Genomic DNA, 23,607 nt, shown 5'->3' on the forward strand with positions numbered 1-23,607 from the left:
ATATCATAAGTACATCTCTTTGAAAACTGTCAAACCTTCTATCAAAAATAAATATAGTAACATAAATCAGAATAATATCACTTTCCAAATATTTTCAGCTAATCAAACCTTATACATTTGCTCAAAACCATGAGGAAGTGATTACTGTATTTGCAGGTGGGTTCATCAGTACAATTAAGCTATTAGATGTCACCCCCATCAGTGCTTAGTGTGGATCAATTCTTAGCATAATCATATAAATCTTACAGTAAGATTGCGGGTCTTAAAGCAAGTCTGCAGTTGAGTAGGATTGGCTATAGCAAAATCACTTTGAAATTACAAATCTCTGCATTTACTCCTTGGAAAATTTGTTCATCAGATCTTGAGTGAGGCTTAAGCACTCTCTTTCCAAACTCTTAAATGAGTAGATATCTAAGATGACCGACTGACTACACATTGGAATCTCCTGGGAAGCTTTAATACCTGAGTCCCTTCTCCTGAGATTCTGATATCATTGGTCTGGTGTATGTATATGGCCAGGGCGCTGGACTTCTCAAGTTAGACTGCTGATATCATTGTGCAGCTAGAATTGAGAATCATTGTTGCAGATTTTGACCAGGATTGTCTGGTCCTGGAAATCTCTTTGGATGGTCAGAATTTACTTCTCTTACGTGTAATTGGTATAATCTTCTCCCATATTAGTGCTACCCTCTCTGTGAAACCAAGGGATAATAATCTCGGGCTACCCAGTGTGATCTCAAAACCAGGAGCATCCACATCACCCAGGAGCTTGTTAGAAATGCAGCCTTTCAGTTTAGTCCCTCAGAACAATTGAAATAGAATCTGCCTTTTAACAAGATCCCCAGGTGTTTCAATTGTACCTTAAAGTTTAGGAAGCACAGCAAGGTGGCCTCAAATTATGCATTTCTAATACCATGCTTCCAGGTACTGCTGGTTCTCAGTCCACAGTGGCAAGAATCTAAAGCACTTTTTCTAACTGTAGCTCAAAAATCTGTGTGGGAAGCTCATTCTAGATTTCACCACAAACCTTCTGAATTGGACTCCCTGGGACTCTGTCTTTTTAACAGACTGCTCATTCCCAGGTGATTCTTATTTTCATTCTTATTTACTGATGCATGCCCAGCTTTTTCCCAGAGTAGGAATCATTCTCTCCTTTAAAAAGCAGCCCGGGCCAGATGCGGTGGCGCATGCCTATAATCCCAGCACTCTGGGAAGCTGAGATGAGAGGATTGCATGAGCCTACGGGTTCGAGACCAGCCTGGGCAACTTGGCTCTAAAATAAATTTTAAAAAAATTAGCCAGGCGTGGTGGTGCACGCCTGTAGTTCCAACTAGTTGGAAGGCTGAGGTGGAAGGATTGCCTGTGTCTAGCAGGTCAAGGCTGCAGTGGCCGTGAGTGTGCCACTGCACTCTAGCCTGGGCGACAGAGTGAGACTCCCAACTAAAAAAAAAAAAAAATTGCAGCATTTAACCTAGGTCAGTCTAGAGGAAACCATATTACTCTCCCTCCAAAATAAATATATAAACGGTCTCTTTGTTGGCCCTTCAAATAACTGAAGTTAGCCTTCCTCCTGCCTGTCTGATCTTCATTGCCAGACTGAGATTTCCCAACAGTTGTTCCTGATTCTTTCTTACTCTTTTGACTATCCCTCCTCCCCACTTCTGCACCAGAAACCCTCCTCTTCAGCCATACTCCTCAAAGTAACACAGCGCAGACCAGAGAAAAGCTCCAAAGTGACCAATACAGTACACAAACGACACTATCATCAGCTTTGTGTCTTTTAGTAATGCATCTGGAAGTTGCATTCTTGTCTATAAAAACTACACACCATGCTTCTATTTAACTAGAATAATCATGTTCCTTTCCCATGGGTTATCAGTCACCCCATTCCTATATTTTCACAAGTAATGAACTGAATGTGCATGTAGGACATAACTTATAAGTCACATAAATTCATCACTGTGATCTCTGCTCGCTAATTTCAGCCAACAAAGTATTTCTGGTTGCTAGTTCTGACTAGAGAGAACAGTCTTGGATTCAGATAGTCAGAAGACTGGATTCAAGTCTGATCTCTACAATTTTACTATGGGGCTTTAAGCATGTTCCTTCACCACTGTAAGTCCATTTTTGAAATCTGTAAAATGGGTACAATAATAGTACTTATCTTATGGAATAGCTGTGAAGATTCAATAATGTAACATAAAACACACTTTGTAAAGTATAAAACTATGTAAATATGGGTTATTAATAAAAGCACCCTAAGATACAAATAATCTATAATCTTTAATATAATGCTGATTCATTCATTCATTTTGCTTTTTTCACCCCCACATAAAATTAGTGAGAGTCCTGAAATCCTCTGAAAAGTAAAATCTGTCTCCCCCACTACCATCTGAACTCATTCTAGTTGGCTTTCTTTCAAGATGGAGTTCTTCTTTTTTATTGACTAATGGAGGGGAAATCTGGTATTAGAACCAGTGAAATCAAATACCAAGATGGTTCTCTAGAAACCAACCACGTAGAAGTGGATGAAACCAGAAAATACCTTTGTTGTTACTGACGTGGGTGTCCAAATGTTCAGACAGGGCTCCCATTTCCAGGGTGCAAGAGCACTAAAAGAGGAACATAAAGTTGCTGAGTTCTGGTCCCTGGAACCCTGTAGAGCCAGGGATCCCAAGCAAAGTGGAACTTGCAATGAATGATCTGATATGTTATATTCCACCAACATAAGACCTCAGCCTGCCTCACTGCCAGGAAAGCCCTCATAAGTCACTCATGGAGAATGAGGTTTCCCAGCGAACTGGTAAAGATTCTCATGAGGGGTGAATTTCCTAGATGGAAATGAGTAAGAACATACTTCATGGCCTAGTTATTATTTGTACCCCTGCACTCTACCTGTCTACCTTCAAATCTTCATTTCTTTTCTTTTTTAAAAATGTGTATTAGAGTCGTGGGGTACATGTGAGGATTTGCTACATAAGTAAATTATGTGCAGGTAAGGTCTGGGCCTCTAGAGAGCCCTCTCTCTCCTTGGTAGTGGATATGGTACCCAATGGGTGGTTGTATGTCTATCCTCCCTCTCTCCCTCCCCTCACTAGTAGTGTCTGTTATTCCAGCCTTTGTACTCGAGTGCCCAATGTTTAGGGTCTGCTTATGAGTGAAAACATGCGGTATTCAATTTCTGTTGCTTTGATGGTTCACTTAGAAAGATGGTCTCCAGTTGCATCCATGTTGCTGCAAAGGCCTTAAATCTTCATTTCTTAAAGTAGGAACAATCTCAAAAATAGAAGTCTCAGGTTTAACCCAAAAGGCTAGGAAATTCTTGGTAATTTTCACCAAAGTCCTTCTCTGTGAAGCTCCAGGTATCTTTTTAGACATATACCTTTGATAATTTTCATAATTTACAGGATTAGAGAGGCTGTGATTTTTAGAATACACATAATTTTCCAAGAGACTCATCCAAGAGTTATAACTTGAGCACATGTACAAGACATTTAAGAATTAAAGACACTCAAACTACTCAAGTAACAAACACCTAATATTTATTAATAAATTAGTACACTTGAAGGCATTTTTCTGATATCGGTCCCTCACCACTACCCACAAGCCCCGCCCATACAAAGGGAGCCCACACCACCTTTGCATTAGAATCTGGCAACTGAGCATTAGAGGGTACATTTGTAAATGGGAGCATAGTTGCAAATATATCAGACAAGAGTTCTTACAGCTGCAGCCATTTTTAATTAAAGTAATTGAATGGTGAAGAAGACCCACCAAGACCAAGGTCTTGAGGGCAGACTGGATCTACTGACTATGTGTGTATAAAAAACAAGACACCTTTTAAAGCAAAGCTGGGCAAATTCTCTATGGAAAGGTGCCACTGGCACTTGATTTTGACTTTCCAAAGTGCAGCAATGTGTTTCAGAACAGCTCAAGTCCTACAAGATGAAGTTCAAGTTCTTTGGTGGCCCTGTTGTCAAGCCACTTAAATAGCAAGTTCTGATGGCTTGAGGATTTCATTTCTCCAGCCCAGAGCATATTAGTGTTAAGAGGAGCACAAGTAGTAATCAAGCATTCTACACGGTGTCCAGGTGAAAACCATACAATCAACAGTGTGGTCAAGTTTCAGCCATGAACATGAACTATACAAGACATTAAAAAGATAACTCAAAGTCTAATTGCATTACAGTAACTCAATGGTGTCTTAAATTTCCTTAATCCTTAAGAAAATTTATAATGGACAAACAATAATAAAAATAGTAATAATAATTTTTTTAAAAAAAGTAGGCGTGAATGTTAAGAGACATGAAGACTGCTTATAGGATTCACAAGATACCATTACACTTTTAAGAAGTTAAGAGCCTCACAATCGAGTGTGTAGGAAAAGTCACACTGCATTTACGGTAAGTTAAGTGAATTTAAAGTGCACAGAACAATCTTGAAAATACATAAGAAGGCAAAACGGAGAAAATATGAAACTTAAAAAACTTTAGTGGTAGGTATTTTGCAACAGTTATACCTCGAAAAGTCTTATAAACCAACTTCCCAGAAGAGTTTTAAAAAAAAGAGAAAAAGAAATAACTCAAACACTGGCCATATACTCTGTTAAACACGCACACACACATACACCCTCAAAAACAAAAATCAGAAATAAAACAAAACAAAAAACCACCCTGCCACTAAATTGAGTATTTCCAGAATGCAGTATCCCTATGCTCTATAGTAGGTCAGGAAGATGGCTATAAACAGAGTCCAGGAGGGTCTGGCTGGCTTCCTGGCTCTTGACTCCAATAATCTCAAATAGTCGGTCCAGTTTGTCCTCAGCCTGGGGAATCTCTTCAATCACCCGGAGCTCCTCAGGATTCAGAATGTGGAGCATGTCATCAAAGATAGGCTGCAAGTCACAGGGGTCCAGGCGTACCTGCCGCAACACTGTGTCCTTCTTTTCTGCAGGGAAGAGAGGGAAGGAAACGGACAGATGTAAAGCAAGTATGCTGGGATGTCGTGTGGATGGGGGAGGGGAGCTCATCCTATACAGTGACGTCTCCCTCCCCCCACCCCCAGACTGCTATTCCTCATCCTCCAGTAAGGGAAGCGAGTGAGTGACCCTCTGGCACATTTTAAACAACATAAGAGTTTTTGCTTGCATTGCACATAAGACAGCAAACAAGATTTGCCTGATAGAGATCAGATAAGGGCCTTCTTGAATGGGTTGTTGATGTATCACTAACGTGACATTTGCCTAAACTTAAATGAGTTCTAAATTCTAGAATTCAGAAGGAGAATGGTGAAATACTTAAAGATACTCAACCAAAGGGAACAAAAAACCTTTACTACTTTTCCAATCTGTAATGTGTTTACTAAACAAAGATATATCTGAGCCCAAACCTTTTCCAAATGATCAAAAGTTCCAGGCCAATGTAGCCTTGCTTATCTGACTTTCTGATCATATTGCAATATTTTTAAAATAAACTATTGAGGGTAAAAGCACATAAATAAGAAAATATTGCTTTTTGGATCATGGTTAACATTGGGGTAAGAAAATGGTAACTTTTATTGCTATTAACATAAGACAGTTTCTCCAAAATGTAACATGGAACATAAAATAGAAATCTCTTATATAAGTATAGAATAGATTAGTATACATATGTAAAGTATGTAAACTATAAATATGCAAAAAATAACATATTTTATAAATATAGAAAATACAATACTTTCACCAAAATATAACTGGAATTGCTAGGACATTTCTCATTAAAAACCCATCATCAATATACTGTGTATGATAATTCCCTACCCTGACATTAAAGTAGCAAGTTATTTGCCAAAATGCCAGTCCATAATGCTTAAAATGTTATTTGTGATCTAGTTTAACAGAGTGAATTTTAGGATCAATTTAAGTCACTAAAATCTATACTTTTCACTCTCAAAATAGGTTATACTTTAAGTTCTTGGATTCAGCAAGTCTAGTAAATAATTTTCAAAAAACCTGCCGGACTACATTTTACCAGACCTCCCTGAAACACACATTTGATAGCATCTTGAGGATAAAGGGTACATGGGCTCCAGGTCAGGCAATCAAAGCTGTAAATTTCAGAGGTGTGTCCTCACCATCCACTGACAAAGTTTCTCTGAGGCCAGCCTCAGCTTGGAGTTTAGGTCAAGACTTCCTGGGTAGGTCATTCAAATGGTTCAACTACAACTGGGCTGTGGAACTAGCGAGGGAGAAAGACCTCTTTTGGGGCTCTTGAGGGGAGCTGTACAGTGTGTATCTGTGAGCCCATCTGCTGTCTGTACCTTTGGTAATAAAGGAACCATTCCTGCTCAGCGCTGAGGAGCCACTGGATGTGGAGTCACAACGGAGAAGGGGCTCCGACTCATCCACGAAGAAGCCCTTGTTCTTATCCAGGGGGGAAGGCTCCACAGTCAAGAGGGTGGAATTCTCAAGTTTTGTGTTGGGGCTGGGGATGGGGCTCGGGCTAAGAGGACCAGGGCTCATCGGGAGAGCCAGTTTGTCAGTTTCCAGCTGTGGAAGGGAAAAAACATTTTATTCTATACTTCAGAAATTATATAGAAAAAAAGCAAAATTAAAACCCCTTTTCAGATGCTATTTTTTGTTCCATTTATTATTTAATATATTTACTATAAAATATATCTTCTCATTTTATATAATATCCTCTCATTTTAATTGTCCATAACTTATTTACATTATTGCTAGATATACACACAAGTACACACATACTTTTAGACCTTTCCAAAAATATAATGAAGATATGCATAAGTACTAACAATTAGGAAGTATATGTACCAAGCTTTTACTTCACAGAAGTGGAACTAAGCATAGGAGTGAGGAGAAAGATCCTCAACTTAAAATATAATTTTGTAGAGCTGGAAGGCATCTTAGATATACTCTAGCATATTCCCTCTGTCATGAGCTGATTTCTGTCTCTCCCAAAATTCTTATGTTGAAACTCCAACTTCCAGTACCTCAGAATGTGACTATATTTGGAGAGAGGGCCTTTAAAGAGGTAATTAAGGTAAAATGAGGTCATTAGCATGGGCTCTACTCCAATAAGACCAGTGTTCTTAAAAAAAGGCGGGGCCGGGCTCCGTGGCTCAGCCTATAATCCCCCGCCTTTGGGAGGCTGAGGTGAGTGGATTGCCTGAGCCCGCGGGTTCGAGACCCGCCTGGGCAGCGAGACCTCATCTCTACAATAAATCAAAAAATCAGCTACAATAAATCAAAAAATCAGCCGGGCGTGGTAGCGCATGCTGTAATTCCAGCTACTCGGAAGGCTGAGGCGGAAGGATCGCCGGAGCCCAGCAGGCGAGGCTGCGGTGGCTGGGAGCGGCCACTGCACTCAAGTCTGGGCGACAGAGTGAGACTCCGACTCAAAAAAAAAAAAAAAAAAAAAGGCAGGGGTAGGAGAGATTAGGATATGAAGATATGTATAAGTACTAACAATTAGGAAGTATATGTACCAAGCTTTTACTTCACAGAAGTGGAACTAAGCATAGGAGTGAGGAGAAAGATCCTCAACTTAAAATATAATTTTGTAGAGCTGGAAGGCATCTTAGACACACAGAGGGAAGTCCACATGAAGACAGAGAGAAGACTGCCATCTACAAGCCAAGAAGAGGGGCCTCAGAAGACACTAACCCTACTAACACCTTGATCCTAGCCTTCAGGGCTCCAGAATTGTGAGAAAATAAGGTTTTGATGTTTATGCAGCCCAGTCTGTGGTATTTTTATTACTGTGGCCCCAGCTGACTTATATACCCTCCCATCACAGACAGTTAAGGAAACTGAGACCTGGAGAGGTTTAGTGACTTTCTTCATTAAGGGACAACAGGAAAGTGGCAGAATCAGATCAGGAAAAACTGCTAAAAAGAATGAAAACAAGAGAACACCAGAGGTGAAGTGACTGGGAGAAGAGAGTCAGGACCACCCTTCAGGAGCCGATGAATCAGCTCTAAGGATACAACGGAGACGGTAAAGCTTGTATTTTGGAGTGGGAGTCTGAGAGACATTAACAAATAAGCAAACAGACAAGACGGTTTCAGATAGAGAGAGTGAGCATCACGTCCCCTCTGGCTGATGGGTAAGAATGGATTTTAGAGAGGCAAGAATCAAGATAGGGAGAGAGGTTAGGTTGCTCCGACAGTGGCCACATAAGGTCCGATGGGGGCTTGTACCAGGGGTGTGCAGTGCAGGTAGGGGAGAAGTGATGGGTGCTATGTGACCCTATTTTACAAGCAAAATGACTGAGGTTTAAAGAGGGCACATGGCTACTGGGAGAAAGCCAGGGCTCAGTACAGGCCTGCATGACATCTCTGTTTGGCCCTTTCTTTTGAGAAAATACTTTAGAATCCAGCCAGGCACTTGTGGCATCTCTGAGTAACTGACTTATCTTTTTATTCATTCTTCCAGCATGGATGAAAATCTGGGAGCCAGCTGACCAGATCCCACAGAGTAGGGTTCTGGAAATGGTGAGGACTCTCCCAGGGCTGTTAACCACCACTCCTCAACCCTCATCCCTCTACTCACACACTTCAAGGAAAACGTTTTCAAGCTCTTCAACCAAGACATTGACATTTCAAAGTATTACACTGACTAGTTACATAAGGCACAAAGCAAATACAACTGCTTCTTTTACAAAAGCTAAGTCCTGAGAAATTCTTGCAACTAATTGTAGATTGTGAAGACAACTGATTACCGCAAACGTCCAATGTTCCAACAGTGTTTTTCCTCTGAACAACCACCCACACCCTGCTTCTGCTTCCAGTGCAAGTTTCAGACTTGGAAAACATGCACAGCCAGCAGTCCCCTTCTATCTACAGATGAATTTTATGTATATGCATTTCAAATGAAAATGCACATGGCCATTCATGCCAACACACTTTTTTATTCACTCGATTAGACAAAGACCACTTGTCTACGTTCTGGTTCTCAGGGATATTACATTGGAAGACATGGTCAGTCAATAAAATACACTGTTCTTGCCTAAAAAAGAAATTCCCGCCCACAAATCACATGCCAAGACTAAAAAGCCCACCCACCTGTTTCCTAAACTCATTTGAAAACTTCAAATAATATTTAAATTTTTCCCCCAGTTTTGCCAAAAGTTCTACTAATGACATGATTTCCAACATAATTTGGAAAGACAGAATGCTGAATTGATGCTCTCCTGTAATTAACCATGAGTCGGGTGAATCTGAAAATCTTCCTACAAATGGTATTAGCATCCCCACAGTAGAGTTAACAAGCATGGCTAATGTCGGAGACCATTTGAAAAACACCTTTCAAGAAAATCTACTCGGCTGCTAAGTATATTTCTCTCCATTTGCGCAACAGTAGCTGGCTGCATTCCAAATTCATCTAAAGTTATTTGTATTTTTCCCCATAAGAAAAAAAAATGCTCATAGAAACTTCTTTCCTCCCTTTACCTTAATTTTTACAATATCCATTAAAGATGGTTTGCACAAATGCAAGTGAATTAGGCATTATGTACTTGTGATATCTCTAATCAGATATCACTGAGTCATCAAGGTATATGAAATAAATTAATTTTTTGTTTTGTTAATTCTGAAAGTTCAGGGTTCAGTATTGAGTTTATAGCAAATGAACTCTTACAAATAATCTAGATACTAAAAGGGAAGACCAATACTCTAAAAAAGAAAGTCAGATTTCAATAGAAGAGGCTCTTCTTACAAAAGCATAAATTTACCAGAATAATCACAAAATAAGCAACTTATTTCTCAAGCTTTTTTGAGCATCCCTAATTTCTCTCTAAAGACATGTTAACTTTATAATCAGAAAAACAATAAATGCTATTTTAAAAAGCAGTTACCACTGATAAGTGTATTTTCCTTCTGCTAACTTGAAAATGTTGTGGCTAACAACAGTTCTACTTACATAGGTAGCCGAGAAACAGGAAGTTAGAAGATCATCCACATCCACGGGGCTGAGCTTCTCTCCAAACTTTTGTTAAGTTCAAAGACACAAAAGTGTTCCTATACACTCCCCACCACTGTTATCACAGCGAATCAGATATTAAGAATTCAAAGAAAGGACTCTGTAAGGAAAATGTACCCACCAGTTACCTGAAGCCCTGCGGACAAACTTGAAAACTGCTGTTCTTTTTGCTTTATAGCCATGAGGTAATCCTGCTGACTTAGAAGATGCACTTGAGAGATGAGGTAGTAAGATAGACCAAAATGCTAGGGGGCTGGGATAACAAGGGGAGAGCTCCCTAAGCAGCCAAGAACGGTTCTATTGTGGGAACTTCAAGAGCATGCCGTTTATTTGGGTCAAATGAGCCCCAAATGTCCTCCTGATTAGTTTCCACACAAGCACACTTAGTCCTTCCATGTACTTGTTAATCCAAACTGATAAGGGAAGAAAGGCAAATGGTTTTACCTGACTCAGTGCCTGAGTCACACCTACGGCTCTGCTGCTGGCCTAACTCTTTTCCATTTTGAGTATCCCCATCACTGAGCACAAGGGGTCATCCAAAAGAATCAGGTAAACAGAATGTTGCTTGAAATGCAGGGCCTGAACATCTCCAGGCAACTGAGGTTTGTCTGTTGCAGTGTTTACAAGAACGATGATTTAATTTTTATTTGGATTGTACTGGAATGAGCCTCGGCCGCCATCTTCTTCTTTCCCCGTTTCCAGCTGTGTTCTTGCCAACTCTACACTCCCACCCTAACCAGCGTTCTAAAACTGAAGTGCCCACTCTGGGTGCTCAACCAAATCACAACCGGAAACTGAAGCTCAAAAATAATTCTCCACTTCTAACAGTAAACTGGTAAAAAAGTCACTTCCCTGGTGACGGGCCTTTCCTGAGATGACACACTGGGGAAGCTGCAGTGTTCCCCTAGCCTCTGGGGATGGAGGAGCCATGGAGGGTAAAGGAAAATCCTGCCAAGCCTTAATCATGGCTAGGGTGGTAGATACATGAAACAAGATCTTGAGGCCTCTACTGCTCTACTCCCCTGTGATCTGGCAGCATTCCTGAGTAGACTGCAAACAGGAATAGAGGTAAGCAGTCACCTTTGCAGCGTGCATTTCATGTTTCCTACAGTCAGCTCCTAAAAATCAAAGTCACGAAAATTCTAGAAGATCACTGCAAGGGAAGAGAGGAGACATACAACTAACCAGCTGTGTGGTCTTGGGAAAACCACTTCCCTCATCAGGCCTGTTTTCATTTCTACACTAAAAAGGTTAGACTAGGTCACCTCTAAGTTCCTTCGTTCAAATTTTGTCTTATTTATTGCTTGTCTTAATATTGCTGTTTCAACTCCCACCCCCACCACAACTCTCTCTTTCTTCCATGTTACCCCTCAACTGGTTTATTCAACTAACATTTACCACAGAGTTATTTTCAATTACTACCCAATTTCAATGTCCCTGTGGTTGCACAATCTGTTTTCATAAAACTAATTAACAACTTTGATGCATCGGTAACCCCCTGAATGAAGCATTAATTACCCAGACTGGATGCTTCTTGCTAGCCTGCTAAAATGGTTTCAACTTAACCCCTTGGCTCCTGGCATCGCCACTACTCGGTCGGGCACCAGCAGGCCCTTTTTTCCCTAATGTAGCCAAATATTCTGAGAGTCTCCAGAAGAAAGTTCCTCACTGTCAAAAGTCACCCTTTCAATTTAGCTTTCCCTCCAGATGTCATCCCACACTTAGAAAGAAGGAAGTTTGAGGTTGCATTTGTGAAAATCTCTATCACTTCAAATAGTTTGTAAAACCCCATTTGCTAAATCCAGTTGAAACAAATTACTCTTCCATAAGTTAACCAGCTTTTTACTCATATCCAGTAAACAAAAAGGGACTTTAAAAAATAAGCCATTACTAATGCTTTGCTAGATGATTCAGCATAAAAGATCTGAATTCCATTTGTTGCTAAGGAAATTGTATTCATCCCACTTTACAGACAAGAAAATTGAGACTCTAAGGGGTTTAAATAACTTCTCTAAAGTCTCAGAGTCAGGATTCAAGAACAGGTCTGTTTAGTTTCACAGTTGTCCTCTTTGATGAGCCATGTCACTTCCCTGTCTGGATCCCACAGCATTTAGAGAAATTGACAAGCCCTGTAAACTGATTACAAGTAATCACATGAACACAAGGGATTGCCTTGGACCCTTGGCCAGAGTGAAGGGGTCAGAGGTGAGGTCTGGACCAGTGCTCAGTGACAGACTTAGACTCCAGCTGGACGGCTGCCCTGAGATAAACAGGAGAGATTCTGTAAATTCAAGATACTTCAGCTGTAGCCCATAACTTTGTTTTCTATTGAAAATATTTCAGATCCCAACAGACCCAGTGACCAGTTAAAAAAACAAACAAATGCAATTTCTATTGAAGATTTATCTCAAAGGAATTATAGTCACAAATAAATATAAAAGTACAACTATTTAAAGGTTATGATATTATCTCAAACTTGTTTCTCCCGCTTTCCCAGCTGCACACATAATCAAGACCAAATTGGATTTCATGGCCTTCTATAGGTCTATATGTATGTAAGATAGGGCTCTGGGAAAAAAAAAAAAAAAATCACTACCTTTCTTGCCATAAGTATTTTTGTATATCTGAATCTATCTGGTCCCTATTCTTAGAAAATAGGAACTCAGATAATAAGGACTGCTCTGTTATCCAAATCTCTGTGGTTCCAGAATTTCAGTTATAAGTGGGGGTTCAGATAATGAAGGTTAGCAGCCTGATTACAAAAACTGTATCTGAATCTATTCAATTCCTAAGTTCATACACTGAAGAATACCTATAGAACATTTTCTCCCTTAAATATAAGGCACAAAAATTATCCCCATAAAATGAGGGAAATAGGTAGGTTTGCTTAAAGTTCCAGATGATAGGAGAGAATGATTTTTTAAATTATTCTTCTGAGTGTAAATTTTTGTTAAATTCAATCCAGAGTAAAGAGTTGTGACAAGAATAATCCAAATTTACTCAACAAAATTTTTTGTACACAAAAATAAAAAACTTAAGAGGTAAATGGAAAAGTTCTGATCCTTGAAACTTTGTAAGAAGGATCATTGGTTAAAAGAAATTTGGGGAACGTCCTTGAAATGGAACTATGGACAGGAAATATAAACACAGACATAGATAAAGTAAATATGTCAAACGTGAATAACTTGTATCTAGATGGTAGAATTATGAGTGTTTGTTGTACTCTACTTTCAACTTTTCTTTGTTTCATAAGTTTTATTTTAAAAAGTTATGAAAAAAATTAAAAAGAAGGGGTTAAGAGTCAAACAATCAAAAGACAAAAATTCCTCAAACTTTTCTCAGGCTTTTGATTTGTTTTGCCAAAGCCTTTTGTTGTCTTTCCTTCTTTCTTCATCTTTTGCCCAGACCAGCCCACGGGAGACAGTACAATGAAATGCTTCCATTCCATAAGTAGGGAACAGCACTAATTCTCAAGGCTAAATTTTCAATTGGCAAGAGGCCAGCAAGAGCCTTATGCTATCTAGATCTCCCTCCTGGGGGTCACTGGACGTGACAGAATGGCAGCAGGAACAGAGAACACCAAGATGCTGTGCTCAGCTTTCCTGGGAATCCCCGAGCCAAACCAAATGCTGGAAAACCACCGGGATTTATTTACTTATTTACTTATTTATTTATTTGTTTGTTTATATTTTTTGCCTGGGGCCTCACCCTGTCATCCAGGATGGAGTGCAGTGGCACCATCATAGCTCACTGGAGTCTCGACCTCCTGGGCTCAGGCAATCCTCCTACCTTAGCTTCCCGAGTAGCTGGGAATACAGGCATGGACTACCACGCCCGGCTAATTTTTTACTTTTTTACAGAGACATGGTCTCGTTATGTTGCCAAAGTGGTCTCAGATGCCTGGGCTCAAGCCATCCTCCTGCCTTGGTTTCCCAAAATGCTGATTACTGTGCCTGGCCTGGGGAATTATTTTAAAAGACATCCCACCTTCCCTGGATCTGTTCAAGCACAGAAAAACAAAGGGGTTTTGTTTCAGCTGCAACCTTACTTAAGACCACATTTGAGCCGGGCTCGGTGGCTCAGCCTGTAATCCCCTGCCTTTGGGAGGCTAAGGTGAGTGGATTGCCTGAGCCTGCGGGTTTGAGACCCGCCTGGGCAGCGAGACCTCATCACTACAATAAATCAAAAATCAGCCGGGCGTGATAGCGTGTGCCTGTAATTCCGGCTACTCGGAAAGTTGAGGTGGAAGGATCGCTGGAGCCCAGCAGATCGAGGCTGCGGTGGCCGGGAGTGGCCACTGCACTCCAGTCTGGGCGACAGAGTGAGACTCTGACTCAAAAAAAATAAAAGACCACATTTGAAGTTAGCCTAGGCTAGCTGGTTCTGGTGTGTTTCTCTCTTAAATACCCCAAACTCAAAACAATGTAGTTGGCTATAATTTTCTGGATTATACATTATCCTTGAATTCTGATCATTTTTGAGTTACTTTCAAAATTGACCCCAAAGGCTATAAATCCACCCACATTTAAGTCAAAGACCAATCCTTGCCGATCTGCTGACCAATCCTTGCCCTAAGCAAGAGGACTGTGCCTTTCCTTAATGTACAGGAGAAAAGCTACTAGAGGCCTCAACAAATAGCACCGCACAAAGCTGCCAAAGCTGGTAAAAACCAGCTGGCTCCAGAGGGAGGGAGGGAGGAGGGAGTGGGCCTCACCCAGTTGCTGGCGCGTGTGTCTGCAAGTTGTCCAGGCTGCTGACATCAACGGTAATGCTGTGGCAGCCTGAGCTGACTCATGGACTCAAAAAAGGAAGTGAGGACAGTAAGTAAGTGGGCTGTCTTGGTTCAGAGCTGGAGCCCACTCACACTGGAGCAAACTGCCAACCTGGGAAGAGCTCAGCACCATCAGAACATGAGCTCAGGCTCTGCTGGAGATTACTTGGGCTTCCTTACACTTCTACTAGAAGCCTCTCCCACAAAAAAGTCTTTGGGCAATTCTAACCCTGAAAAAACAGTTGCACAAACCATTGTAAAGCTTGCCTTAAGACACTACGGAGGACAGAAAGTAATTTCATAGAAAACTCAAGACCTTGGGGGAAGAAGGCTCAAGTTCATCTTTGACTCAGGTTTTTTGAACTGAACAAAATCGATCAAATTAGCACTATTTAATAAACCCATTAATTGGATCCATACCATTAGAATTGCAATAGGTACACAATTCCAAAGGTATCCCTGGCTTCAACTTCCAGGTCTCAGCTACTCAGTTCTCCTCCCTGATCATAACTAAGGTTACCAATTCCCTGCATATTCTTCCAGAAATAGTCTGTACTTCTACCAATAAAGAGGCACATATATTCTCCATGCCATCTCTTCTTTTTTAAAGCATTTTGTTACATACATGTATAAGTTATAGTTTTTTTTAACAATATATAGTAGCACACTGTTCTTCACTTTGCCTTTTATTCATTTAAATACAACTCGAGGTTGGCAAATGAAGAGGTGAATCATTCCTCTTGACAAGGGCATGCCATTCCACTGTACGGATGTTCCATGACTTACATATCCAGTTCTCTAGCAAAGGGCATTGGTGGTTTCCACTCTTTTGCTATTACAAATGACACTACAATGACTACACTCATATTTGCATCATTCTGAGCATATGTGAACATGTGTAAGAAACATCCCTAGACGTAGATTCATGGGTCTTTTTGCCAGTCTAAAGGGTTAAAAATGTGCATATGTTTAAAAGTCTTCAGTACCTCCTTTTCTGTGAACTGTCTTGTTCACAAGACTGACCATTTTTCTCTTAATTAGCTTGTAAAGCTCCTTATTTTTTAAAAGAACTTAGCCCTATGTTTCAAACAATTTTCCAGTTATTATTTTCTGGTTTGCATATTAGTGGTCAGCTGAATTAATGGTAGTTGAATTGTTCCTGCATGACTTCTGTGCTATCATTCTCAGGAGAGCTTTATCTACTGTGATGATTATAAAAACAAAAAAATTGCCATGTTTTTTCCTAGTATTTTTTGATGTCATTTTAATTGTTGATCAAAATCAGGAGTGACATTTGTCTCTTCTAAAGAAATGGTAAAAAAAAATGAAAATATTGAAATCATCTGCTATATAATAAAACCTGCTGCTGACCATTAAGCAATTATTCATCAGCAAGTGTACCTACTATTGGTTATAGCAGATTAAGGGACAGTCTCACTAACATAGAGCGGAGAAGCTAGGCTAAAACTGCAAGCTAGTAAGCTTTATCCAGATAGGCATTTTGGCTTAAAAAAAGAAAAGCAGAAAAAAAGAAAATCTGCTCCCAGCAGTGGTAATTGATGGAGAAAATAAGATTATTTTTACAGTATTGATTCTGATTTGCTCCCAATGTACTTTTTGAGAAAGCCAGTAAGGGTGTGGATTAAAGGGATGCGAAATGTCATCCACTAATAGAGCCAGCCTCTTCCGAATGCTGAGACAGTGTTCCTTAGGAAAAAAAAATAAAAGCCCAATTCAATCCTTCTGTATAGCAGCTTCATAGAATGTATTCTAAAGTTTCGCTCAAATATCTATTCCGCCTATAAAACTGTCAACATCTGAAGGGATGATTCCCTGTTTTTGTGTTTTGTTTTGTTTCATTTAGTATCTCAGTGCCTGGAACAGGGCTCAATGCATAATGAGTGCTCTGATAATTTACTAAATAAATTGACTGTGTTAAACCATCTCACTATTAAAGGCAATAATAATAATAATAACAACAACAACAAATGTGGTGGGGGAGGGAGAGTTCATCAATATCAAGCCCCCAGGAATCTATTTCCCAGACTTTTCTCCTTATGATCTGTATACATCAAATTCAACTACCATATTTGTTTAATTCTATGATGCATATTTTTTTCACATTTTAACATCTCTGAAATAGGAATGTATCTTTACAATTATAAATGGTAGTGTTTTATTTCTTTCTCAGTGACGCATACAACCTTTCAATTTACATGAGATTTAATTAAATATAGTAATGTATCTTAATTATCATGCTACCTATACCTCTCAGGACCATGAAGCTTACTAAATAAGCATGATACTCAGTGAATGCTGGTTCACTTTTTCCTTAATGTGTGTTTACTGGCTGGGCATGGTGGCTCATGCCTATAATCCCAGCACTTTGGGAGGCTGAGGTGAGAGGTTTGCCTGAGCCCATGGGTTCGAGACCATCCTGGGCAACTTGGTGAGATCTCATCTCTTCAATAAATCAAAAAAAATTAGCCGGATGTGGTAGCACATGCCTGTAATTCCAGCTACTTGAAAGGCTGAGGCAGAAGGATCGCCTGAGCCTGGCAAGTCAAGGTTGCGATCAATTGGTAGTAGCAGGCCATGAGTGTGCCACTGCTACTTCCCTCCAGCCTGGGTGACAGAGTGAGACTCTGACTCCAAAAAAAAGTGTGTTAACTGAAAGCAGAGTTCGTTTGCTCTTGAGTCAAAAAAGGACAATGTAGAATTCAAATTCCAACACAGAAAACAGTTGCTAAGACCCCCAACTAGAGTCAAGTGCAGGACTGGGCACTTACACTCATTATCTCTAGTTCTCAGGAGATCTTTACAAGGTCGCTACAAAGGATAAAGCTAGGAGATATTATAGGACTTTGCCAAGGTCACACAGTGAGTGGCAAAAACAAGATTCAAATCCAATTCAGAGGGACAAAGTCAAATTCTTGAATTTGTCAGTCCCTTCTACTACTTTTTGGAGATTCAATGTTTGATCTCCAGCATTTGACATAAAGTGGGACCTTGGAACCTTATTCCTATACCTTTAATATTGCCGAACAGTTACAGCTTTCTAGAAAGCTTGCAATTGTACAAAACAAAAGAATGATCTAATAAAATAGATATTCTTTGCAGAGTCAAAGATCTGAGAAGCTTTTAATGTGAAAAAGCAGGCAGGGCTTCCTAGGTAGAAATCAAATGGAAAGTCTCAGGAGGAAGACCAAAATATAGTCTTGAAAAAAACTATAGTCTATTTTCTCTTAAATGGCTTTCAAAACATATATCTGCTCTAGCTTTCTACGGTGGGTCAAGTACTCCTTTCTTCTGATGCTATTTCACAATGCCTCATGAACATGTCTCTTATAATATTTGCTTATCCTCCTGAATTGTTGTCATTTGCGCATAGGTCTCCGTCTCAGTAAGTGAGCTATTCAAAGGCATGGACCACCTTTCTTACCTATACCAGGCACACAACTAGGACTCAATAAATGTAGCCGTCTAACTGAATGAAAACTTGGTCTATGAGAATAAGTAGAACGGTCTGAAATGTCATTAAAAATCTAAAGGCTATTTATCAACATCGCTTCTTTCTGCACATTGACAGCTAGCTGTAAACATAGCATCACTAAACATACCTGGGTCTGTGTGTGTCAGCAATTCCTTTAAAAAGTCTTCTTCTCCCCACCACCCTACAAGTTCCCCAGAGCCTGCAGTCACACCCTGCAAATTAAGCAACTTGACCTTAAACGACCCTCTATGCTGTAGTAACAAAGCAGAGGGAAGTGGCTAGCTACATGCAACTTTAGCTAACATTTTAGGTCTGAGGTCCTTAGGTTTTAGGACAATAATCCCTATTTTCTAAGAGATGACCAATGAAAAAATTAAAAACAAAGGCTAATGTGAATAGCCAAAAAGCCAGCAGTTAAATGTACAGCTGGTATCTGCTTCAACTCACCCTCACTATATTAAATTTCTGAAAATAGCTGGTCTCAGTCAGACCCGCAGATAAAGACAGCTGCATCCTGCAGCTGGTAAGCAAAAAAAAAAAACAAAAAAAAAAAAAACCAGTAACTGTAGTTCCCTCTGCTGCAGAAGCAGGAGCACTGTTCTCACCAGAATAGAAGGCCCAGTACATCTCTAGCTGTTGGGATTCTCCAAGCTGATTACACAGAGGAAAGTCACCCAGTCTCCAACAGAGTCTACTATAGTAGAGAGAGAGGAGCACGCACACTCTGTTTCGGACACACAGGTCTCCTATGTGATTCTGGAAAGGACTAAGGTACCCTAACAAAGAATCATTTTATATCAAAGTCAACAACAACAACATTGGCTTTGAGTCCATTAGTTGTTAAATTATAGTGTTGTTTTAACCTGCCTAATCTTCTGGAAGGAGAGATAAGAAGTTGAGCTTGGGGGCTGGTGCGGTGGCTCACACCTATAATCCCAGCATTTTGGGAGGCCTATGCGGGAGGATTGCTTGGGGCCAAGAGTTTGAGACCAGCCTGGACAACAAAGTGAGAAACCACCTCTACAGAAAATAGAAGGAAAAAAATTAGCCAGGCATGGTAATATACACCCACAGTAACAGTTACTAAGGAGGCTGAGGCAGGAGGATCGCTTGAGCCCAGGAGTTTGAGGCTATAGTAAGCCATGATCAGGCCACTGCACTCCAGCCTGGACAACAGAGTGACATCCAGTAAAAAAAAAAAAAAAAAAGAAAGGAAGGAAGCAAGCGAGCAAGCAAGCAAGTTTGAATATTCAACGTCTTTGCCTGGTCAACATCAGTCCTTTAAATTTGTAAATCTCTGGTCAAAACAGACAGCTAAAGTAACACTATTATTTTAAGTTGTTGTGGTTGTTTTGAATATTACCATGCTTTAAGTGTCTATAAATTTTCCTTTTATTTCTTTTTTCCTCATAAAACAATGAAGGGATGCTGGACCTCTAACCACAATGACTTCTTTTTTTTTTTTTTTTTTTTGAGTTGGAGTCTCACTCTGTTGCCTAGGCTGGAGGTGCAGTGGCACGCTCACAGTCACTCCAGCATTGACCTGCTAGGCTCCAGAGATCCTTCCGCCTCAGCCTTCCAAGTGGCCGGAACTATAGGTGCGCACTACCACACCTGGCTAATTTTTGATTTATTGTAGAGACGAGGTCTTGCCAAGTTGCCCGGGCTGGTCTCAAACCTGCAGGTTCAGGCAATCCACTTGCCTTGGTCTCCCAAAGAGCTGGGATTACAGGTTGAGCCACCGAGCCTGGCCAAATGCCCATTTTAAATAGAAAATTCTCAGAGAAATTATTTGCCCAGGGTTTCCTATGGAGAAGAAACGCAGTCCCCTATACCTACTCCATCCAAGGTGAGGGGGAAATGGCACTGGTTATGCCTGTCTGCATATACGAAGGCCCCAAAATAAAATGGGGGAATGGAAATTCAAACTGAATGGATTCAAAATGAATGAGTTCCACTGCTCAATTTTGTTTCCCTTTTTCTGACAGCCATTGAAGGAGAAGATCATTATCTTCCTCGCTGGAAAAAACATCCCAGCAAGCCTAGAAATGTGTGCTCAGGCAGAAATGAAGAAATTGTTAGTTAGCTGGGATTTCCAGCTATTGGGCACTGAACCCAGATAGTAACCCTCCTGTCTACTGTCTACTTTAAGCAGTCCTGGAATTGGGAAAACAACCCCACCCTCAGTTTCAGAATTTAAAGGATCCATTATGTGTATGAGTTGGAACTAGTCAGGGACGTTCTTCCATCTCTCTTGCCTCCAGAGCCTGGAAATAATTGCAACTATTAATAATAGCAAACACCCAAGGAGGGCTTACTATGGGTCACACTCACCTCATTCGCAGAGTAACCCATAGGCAAGGCACTCCTGTTCCCATTTTCTCATGAAGAAACTGAGGCAGAGAGGCCAAGTAGTTTACTTAGGGTCCCAAAGCACTTATGCAGCCAGGCCAAGGACTTAACCTGGCACACATCTCCATACTGATGTCCTGATAGGAACCTCACTGGCTGGTTAACTAAACATCCAGCACATTCCGTCCCTCAGTCTAGTGGATTTATTCCCTTAGATTATGTAAGTATGTGTGAGTTTCTTCCACTCAGCTGCAAGCTTCCTTGATGGTACTGACTTTGCCTTACTCCTCTTTGCATTGCCCAAAGTGCCCGGTATAACACTGCGCACAGAATTTGTTATGCAATACAGATTTAAAAATAAAATCACATCATCTCCTTTGCTGTTTAGCAGGGGAAACTTAAACCCAGGCATTAAAGGACTGAAAGAAAATAACTGGCAAGTTAAAATTTTATTTCCAGCTATCCTTCAAAAACGAAGGTGAAATCATGTGATTAATTTATTTATGTGTTTATATGACAGGAACTTTTCAGGCAAAGAAAAACAGAATTCATTGATGGAAACCTACACTGAGAAGTATTCTTCAGGCAAAAGGAAAATGATGTCAGGTAGAAGTTGAAGCTGCAGGAAGGTATGGAAAACAGATCAATATGCAGAGAAATCAGTGTGAATCTTGACTCTGTAAAACCATTAATAACCATGCCTTTGGGGGTATTAAACTTATAGCATTAAAATTCATAACAACAAAGCAAAATATAAGAGAATGATAAATAGAAGTTAAATCTTCTAAGGCTATTTTATTATCTGAAAATGGTTTTAAAAATACACATTTATAACATGTCTCTCATAATTTAAGTCTGCATGTTGTAATCCCTAGGATATTCATTAAAAGTAAAGTTAAAAAAGGTATAACTGACAAGCTAATAGAGGAGGAAAAATAGAACAATAAGAAAAAACTTGATTATTCTAAAAGAAGGCAAAAAAGGAGACAAGAAAAAAAAACAAGGACAGGACAAATAGAAAACAAAAAGATGGCAAATTTAAACCCAAATAAATGACTAATTACATAAAAATGTACACACACTAGAATTCTCTAATTAAATGACAAAAACTGTCAAACTAGATTTAAGAAAAAACCTTGACTGTATGCTCTGTACAAGAGACATTCTTCAAATAAAGACACAGAAGGAAAAAAAGTCAAAGTAAAAGGAAGGAAAAAGAGACAGCATACAAACTGAGATGTAGTACTAGGATTTGGTTTTGTTTTTTGAATAGCTTTGGCAAAATCCCAGTAACTTCCAACTACCATCCCACTGCTTTGGTTCTCCTTCCAAGTGCTTATGCCCTGGAATGGACAAAAAGATGTGACTCTGGAAGGCTGGGTTCCATTTGAATGTTGAACTTTAAAGAAGAAGAGTGCTGAAAAATACACCTAATACTTCAGATAAAGAGTCAGACTCTGAATGTGTTTCATTTAAAAATGGCTAATAGACCACCAGGGTTGATAATGGACCAGCTGCTCTTGACAGAAGTAATTTTAGTTACCTCTAAAGGATAAGCTACACCATGGCTAATCCTCTGAGTGGAACAAAACATAGGTGCTCTCAAGCTTATGAATAGGAAAAAACATGAACCATTAAAAACACAGTCATTTTCACACAGTAATAGTCCATTAACTCCTGGGGCAAAGTCCCAAATCCCCAGCAGTACCACAATACACAGGGAGTAAAAGTCCACCATCAGATGGAAAGAATAAGTCTCAATTATACCCTCTGCCTTCTGATTCTCTTGTTTGACTCGACAAATCTCAGAGACAGACTATGGGCAAACAGTTACATACTGGGCAATTACAGGCTGGGTATCCCTAATACAAATGACCAAAATCCAAAGCTTTTTGAGACCAATATGATGCCACAAAATGGAAAACTTTACACATAAGTACTTAAACTTTGTTCTAAATTATTTAAAGTATTGTGTAAAATTACCTTCAGGCTATGTGCATAAGGTGTATACGAAACGTAAATGAATTTTGTGTTTATACTTGGGTGCTATCCTCAAGATATCACATTACATACATGCATATACTCCAAAATCTGAACTCTGAAACACTTTTGGTCCCAAGCACACTCAACCTGTCATAAGAACTGGCATTCACAAATCCATGCTCGTTGCTATTAAAAATAGAGTCAGAACTGGATCCAAAATGTTGCTAGACAATGATGTACATTATTAAAACATGGAACATGAAGCAGATTGCCTTCTGAGCCTCCAAAACACGTAGGCTACAGTAGAACTAGAGAGAAAACTATAGGATGCTTTGATATCACAGTTGCTCAGAAAATAAAAAATAGATGGTATTAGAATCTTTTTGAAGTATAGAGGAGATAGAGGAAGGCAGGAATTAAAATGTACAAGTTTGGCACTTAGAAAGACAGGGCTTTGTCTTCTTATTCACTGACCTGATGATTTTGTTCTGAGTCCCTCTCCCTGATGTAAACTCTCCTCACTATTTTTCCATTGGCCCACCATGGACTTGGGTCAGCCACATCCTAACACTGCATCAGTCATATGCTATATTTCTCATAGGCATCATCAAGATCAGGAGACATCACCAAGCATCACAATCCTTCTTCAAGGATTGTCCTTCAGTTTCCTTCATATTCAACCCTCTAAGAAAGCACATTGATATTTGCCTCAGGCCTCCATTTATTCAAGCTACAGCCATTTTATTTAATTGAAGGGTAAACATCTTCCTTGCTTTTCCCAAACTCCAAATACTCAAATACTTAAAGCCTAGTTTTAGTTGTGAATCAGATTTATCACTGTTGTTTCTTGGACAGTCACAAGAAAGACTTTCTTTGAAAGTTTTGTGTGCCTTTGAATGTTTACCACTTTATCTAGTAGTTATGTATTTTTTCCTAAAATTACACATTTCAAAGGAACTTTAAAGACCACCTTTAAAGTCAATTAGCACCTATAAACTTTTATCCAAACAGTTACTCGGATAAAAGATCCAT

General features: G+C 39.8%; 1 protein-coding gene across 1 annotated transcript in view; it reads right to left on the bottom strand.

Annotated features, from left to right (window-relative positions):
* Positions 1–3,525: 3,525 nt before the first annotated feature.
* The window catches only part of TNFRSF21 (TNF receptor superfamily member 21), a 68,241-nt gene continuing 48,159 nt past the window's right edge, over positions 3,526–23,607 (bottom strand). Inside the window, exons 5-6 of the mRNA XM_008058464.2 lie at positions 6,298–6,526; positions 3,526–4,947 (exon numbers count right to left, since the gene is read on the bottom strand). Coding sequence (XP_008056655.1) covers positions 4,718–4,947; positions 6,298–6,526 — 459 coding nt within the window. The 3' untranslated portion in view covers positions 3,526–4,717. The remainder of the gene's footprint in view (positions 4,948–6,297; positions 6,527–23,607) is intronic.

The sequence above is a fragment of the Carlito syrichta genome, unplaced genomic scaffold (assembly GCF_000164805.1).
Source record: "Carlito syrichta isolate Samal-C Ts95f unplaced genomic scaffold, Tarsius_syrichta-2.0.1 Scaffold303353, whole genome shotgun sequence".
Taxonomy (NCBI): domain Eukaryota; kingdom Metazoa; phylum Chordata; class Mammalia; order Primates; family Tarsiidae; genus Carlito; species Carlito syrichta.